Here is a 6,050-nt window from a genome sequence, read left to right as displayed (position 1 = left end):
GGGGGCCCCATGGGGGGCCCCCCGGGGGCCCCCCAGGACGGGGGCCCCCTGGGGGCCCCCCCCACTCTTATAGAAATAGATGCAACGCAGCACGTAGATGATGTTGCCAGAGATGCCATTGATGCTGTTAAGCCGCTGCTGAAGCCCCAGGAGGCCCTCGAGGGCCCCCAATGAACTTGTGGGTCCCCTGGGGGGCCCCACAGGCTCATGGGGGCCCCTGGGGGCCCCCGCTAAAGAGCTGTGGGGCCCCCTGGGGGCCCCCTGGGGGCCCCCAAACAGGTTAAGCTCTTTACACGGAGTAAGATCCTATGGGAAACTCCAGAGGCCCTTTGTGGCCCCACGGGGCCCCCAAGCGGCCCCCCTGGGCGACTCCAGGGGGCCCCTGGGGCCCCCGGGGGCCCCCAGGGGCCCCTCTGATAAGGGCCTCGAGAGGCCCCCTAGCGGGCTCTCAGGGGCCCTCAATGAGGCCCTAGTTTTGGCCCTTGAAGGCTAGCTAGGGTTTATTGTTTGTTCAGATTGAAAGAACCGCAGAAGTGAAGTTCCTTGTGCGGATGGCTAGCTAGCTAAGTGGCCAGGCAGCTAGCTAGCCACGCAGCTAGCTAGCCACGCAGCTAGCTAGCCGCGCAGCTAGCTAGGCAGGCAGCTAGCTAGCCACGCGACCAGCTAGCTAGGCAGGTAGCTAGGCAGGCAGCTAGCTAACCGGGCGGCTAGCTAGCCGGGCAGCTAGCCAACCAGGCGGCTAGCTAAGAAGGCAGCTAGTTAACAAGGCAGCTAGCTAACAAGGCAGCTAGCTAACAAGGGAGCTAGCTAGCAAGGCAGCTAGCTAGCCAGACAGCTAGCTAGCCAGGCGCCTAGCCAGGTCTCAATGAGTGCGATGCGGGTGCTCACAGTCGCGCTCTCCCTAAATCCTAAATTATAGACCCTAAACCCTAGATTCTAAACCCTAAACCCTAGATTTTGAACCCTACACCCTAGACTCCAAACCCTAAACCCTAGATTTTGAACCCTACACCCTAGACTCCAAACCCTAAACCCTAGATTTTGAACCCTACACCCTAGACTCCAAACCCTAAACCCTAGATTTTGAATCCTTAGCCCACGAAGTGTAATACAAAAAACTGTTACGCAGTTGTCGCGTTCGCTAGCTAGCCACCTAGCGGGGCGGCAAGGCAACTCGCTAGCCAGCTAGCTAGCTTGGTGGCTAGCTAGCTAGCTAGCCAGCCAGCTAGCCAGCTAGCTAGCCAGCTAGCTAGCCAGCTAGCTAGCCAGCGAGCTAGCCAGCTAGCTAGCCAGCGACCCAGCTAGCCAGCCAGCTAGCCAGCTATCCAGCTATCCAGCAAGCTAGCTAGCTAGCTAGCTAGCTAGCCAGCGGTCCCGAGACCACCTCAGCGCCAGCCAGTCCCAGCTGCCCTGTGGGCCCCCCTCTGGAGGCCTCAAGCCTTCTGGTTGCGTGGGGCTGCCGGTGCGTCCCACCCTTTGCTGCTGCTGCCGCTGCTGCTGCTGCTGCTGCTTCCGCTGCCGCTGCTTCAGCGTTTGCTGCTGCTGCTGCTGGTCCTACTGCTGCTTCCGCTGCCGCTGCTTCTCCTGCTGGTCCTCCCGCTGCTCCCGCCGGCGCTGCTTCAGCCGCTTCCGCTGCTGCGTCCGCTGCTGCTGCTGCTGCTGCAGCAGCAGCAGCTACTTGAAGTTTTTGTTGATGCCCCTGACGTCTGGAGTGGACCTGTCGCAGATGTCTGCGAGAGTTATTTTGGAGGCCCCCGAAGGCTGGTTGGGATCGGGATCGCTAAAAGTACCCTTTCCTTTTTTGTCAACAGTGGAGGGGCCCCCATGTGCATGCACTCCTGTGAAGGTACTTTTGTCATCATAGAAGCGCACAGCTTCTGCTGCAGTGCCCCGGAACTGGGGGCCCCCCCCGGGGCCCACCTGCTGCAGCAGCTCCTCCAAAGAGCACTTCTTCTTTGCTGCTACTGCTTCCATTGCTGCTTCGAACTCGCTGAACGTCAGACGCGCGGCGCCCTGCAGCAGCAACACAGCAACTATCACAAACTGCTGCTGCTGCTGCTGCGGAGGCGGCAGCAGCAGGGGCCCTGCTCAGCCGTTCAGACGGCTGGGGCCGCTGCAGCAGCAGCGGCTACTAAGGCTGCGCAGCAAACAGGAGGGTGGCAACAGCAAAAAGCAGCAAAAAGCCACCCCAGCAGCAGCAGCAGCAGCAGCAGCAGAGCCAGCATCAGCAGCAAATGCCACGCGCCAGGTACTTGTGTAGACTGGGCGATGTACGCAAGCAACAGCGCAGCAGCACCAAACAGCAGCAACAGCAGCAGCAACAAGTGCAGCAGCAACAGCAGCAGTAGTCGCAGCAGCCGCAGCAGCCGCAGCAGCAGCAGCAGCAGCAGCCGACCTTGGCCTTGCACTTGGTGAAGATCAAGTCGCAGTCCGTCTGGGTGAGCCCGCCCCCCAACAACTTGCAATCTTTGCAAAGTTTCACAAAAGTTCTGGAGTCCAAATCTTTGCCGCGGCCGAAGTTCGAAAAGAGTTCTTCCAGGGTCGCCATTGCGCTGCGTGGCTGTCTGTACACCCCAGCACCGCACGCACATGCACAGTGCGCATGCATGCATGCATGCAACACGTGCATGCATGCATGCATGCATGCATGCATGCATCTTTTGCATGCATGCATGCATGCGAAACTACTCTAACTCCCCAGCTAGTTACTTATCCCAACCCGCAGCAGCACTCAGGACTTTGAGACACAAACGACTCAAAAAGGACTTCAACGGAAACCCCAAAAGCCCCCAAAAGCCTACAGACACGCAGCAGTGCTGCCTACAGAAGCTGAGGGCCCCAGGGGCCCCCCAGTGACCCTGCGGGGCCCCACCGGCGCCCGGGAGCTACAGGGGCCCCTAGTACCCTCATGCGTCCCCGAAGGCCCCTGGCGAGGCCACAGAGGGGCCCAGGGGGCCCTCGAAATGGCCCAAAAGACCCCGCTTAGGGGCAATGGGGGCTCCGCTAGCTGGTGTGTGCAGCATCGAGACTCACCGGTGAGTGGTTGAGTCGCTGCGGTGGAGGGAGGCGGCGTAAATTTGGAATTTATTAACTTTAAATAAAAGCAAATGGAAATATTCAATTATGATTAAAGGCAAATGGGAAAATGAGCACAAAATGACTCTACAATTTGGCAGAGGGGCTCCCGCAGCGCCTGCAGCCACTCTGGATTCTGCAGGGGCCCTCCCTTGCTTTCTCGCTTTGGGAAATTTAAAAGTTTATTTTTATTTTTTAAATTCTTTTCTTTTCAATTTTGTTGCATTTGAATTTAAAAGTAGAAGAGTTTTAAGCAGTCAGCCCAGCCAGCTTCGAGCCGCGAGCGGCGGTCACCCCATCAAGCTCGAGTTCTTGCTGAATAAAAATAGCATTAGTCTGTTTATTTGAAGTTATAAAATCCCATTTGAATACAAATTAAGTCGCTTTTTCCCCCCAAAATGCCAAATTGTTTTTCAAATAAAGAAAGTTTAAAAGGCTCGCAGGCACTAACGCGCAGGTGTATGAGGTGTACGTACATCTGAACTACAGTGGAGTGCACATACACCTGAAAAGCAGGTGCTGAGGAGCATCTTTCCGCATAATTGCAAAATCATAAATTGGAAATTATTTGAAAATAATTTTAAATAAATGAAATGATAATTAATGAACAAAAGATGACGGGCTGCCAGCATCTGCGAAGCGCCTACAGGCATACTTTTTGGCCCCAGCCTTCATATTAAAAGCTTACATATATAAAATATATAATATAGTATGTGAACTTACTAAAGTTCTACATATATAAAATATATAATATATTATAGGATATATTATTAATGCTCTAAACATATATATTGTATGTTATATGACGCTGTATTTGTATTTGTAAATATGTTTGCTAATGTTTGCGTGTAACTGCAGTATGATGGTTTCTTGTGTTTACTTACACACATATATATTGTTTCAACAAATATATATATTATCTTTATATACATATATACATATAGCTGTATACATACATGTATATATATGTATCTGTATATACATATGCATGTATATGTATATATATATATATCTATATATATATATATATATATATGTGCACGTAAAAAATACATATATATACATATATATTTGTATACACATATGTAGTTTGCATGCAAATACGCGTAAGTGTGCATGCCCAAGCAGATATAAATTCCCAAATTCTAAAATTTGGACATAACAAATATTCTGAAAAAAACAAATCAAATACTTTCTATCTAACAATTGCAAATATTAGCCCCCGTTGTATGAGCACATGTATACAAGTATACAAACAAAATTACATATACAAATATATATTCATTAACGTATTTATAAGTATGGGGGCACATACTTGCGTGGAAATTTGAAAATAGTATATATGCATGCGCATGCACTGGACAAAGAAATCTTATTTTGCAGATCTGCGCCAAAATTGGATTTTTTTGGTTTCTTTTTTCGCAGCCAATTTCATAACATTTGTTTGCTTATTAGGACTTTTAAAATGCCATTTGAGACCGAGTAAATTTTTTTTTATTTCCACAGAAAGTCTCAGAAAATTCGCATTTGTTTGGACTATTTGTTTGAAGTTTTGGGAAAGCTTTTACATCCACTGAGGTGTACGTACAGCCCTCGGTGTACGTACACTTCTCTTTAGCCCAAATATATAAATGTTTTTATTTTTGAAATGCTTTTTTGGGAGCTATTTCGTGCTGCAAAGGCCTTTTTTGCTTGCATGCAAAGAAGACCTTTTGCATGCATTCATGCATGCATGCATGCATGCATGCATGCAAATAAAGGCGCGCATAAGTGCGTATTTTTCGTGGCTTTAAATGTAAATATAAAAGCACTTAAGTGCATTTAAATGTAAACTCCTGAATTGTTCATTTATGATGTGCATGCGTATGTGTAAATATATACATGCTTATATGTACATTTATATTAAATGCATATATATATATATATATATGTTATGTTCATATATATACATATAAATGTATTTAAGTAATAGATTTGCATGCATATAAATATAAATTATATATATCCTATTGATGGGGATATATGTATACGTGGTATTCATATTTTTGAAATCAAAATATATATTACATATATATACACTTACATGCAGCTAGCTAGCCCCTGCTAGCTAGCCACTGCTAGCTAGCCACAGCTAGCCACGGCAATCTGGAATGGCTCCATGTAGACTGCTCCCCAAGGCCAAGCTGCACAGCAAGGTAGCAGGCCGCAGCAGACATTCACAGCTAGCTAGCTAGCTGGCCAGGTGGCTAGCTGCCTAGCTAGTTAGGTAGGTAGCTATCCAGCTAGCTAGGTAGCTAGCTGTTGGCTTTTAGCTTGTGGGCAGCTAGCCAGCAATGTAGCCAGCTAGTCTGGCAGCGAGCTAGCCGGCTAGCTGCCCACCAGCTAGCTAGCTACCCAGCTAGCTAGATAGCTAGCTAGATAGCTAGCTAGCTAGCTAGCCTGCCAAGTAGCTAGCCAAGTGGCCAGCTACCTAGCTAGCTGATTCGTCTCAGTAAATACATACAAAGAGAGATGAATGGGCAAAACGCTCTCTGGTTATTCCTTGAGTCATCTAAACGTTCACCTTAAATCCTAAACCCTAAACCCTAAACCCTAATTTTTAAGCCCTAAACCCTAAACCATGAAAGCTTGCTCTTGACTGTAGCTAAGACTGTGCCTTGTGCTGCTCACTAAAGCCCCAAACCCTAGCCAAAGCCGTGAACCCTAATTTGTAAGCCCGAAACTCTAAACCCTAATTCGTGGGGACGAAAACCCTAAACCCTACTTCGTAAGCGCGGGAACCCAGAAAATGTTTCTTGTGGGCAAAAGCTTATATTCTAATTTTTCTAATTGTCAAAACCCTAAACCCTAATTCTTATGGCTGAAGCGTCAAACCCTAACTCTTACGACCAAAACCCTAAACCCTAAATCGTGTGGAACAAACCCTAATTGCAGCTCCCCACGCCAGAAGTGGAAACCCTAATTCTTATGGCCAA

General features: G+C 48.6%; 1 protein-coding gene across 1 annotated transcript; it reads right to left on the bottom strand.

Moving 5' to 3' along the window:
• Positions 1 to 1,674: 1,674 nt before the first annotated feature.
• On the bottom strand, positions 1,675 to 2,548 carry ETH_00003465 (p25-alpha domain-containing protein, putative; the record flags this gene model as incomplete). Its single annotated transcript, XM_013380273.1, has 2 exons — positions 1,675 to 2,013; positions 2,396 to 2,548. 2 exons carry the CDS (start codon positions 2,546 to 2,548, stop codon positions 1,675 to 1,677), a joined length of 492 nt encoding a protein of 163 aa, XP_013235727.1.
• Between the last annotated feature and the right edge of the window lie 3,502 nt (positions 2,549 to 6,050).

This window comes from Eimeria tenella, genomic scaffold (assembly GCF_000499545.2).
Source record: "Eimeria tenella Houghton genomic scaffold, Eth_scaff480, whole genome shotgun sequence".
NCBI classification, from domain to species: domain Eukaryota; phylum Apicomplexa; class Conoidasida; order Eucoccidiorida; family Eimeriidae; genus Eimeria; species Eimeria tenella.
Note: the sequence above shows the minus strand (reverse complement) of the source record. Positions and strands in the feature narration are given on the sequence as shown.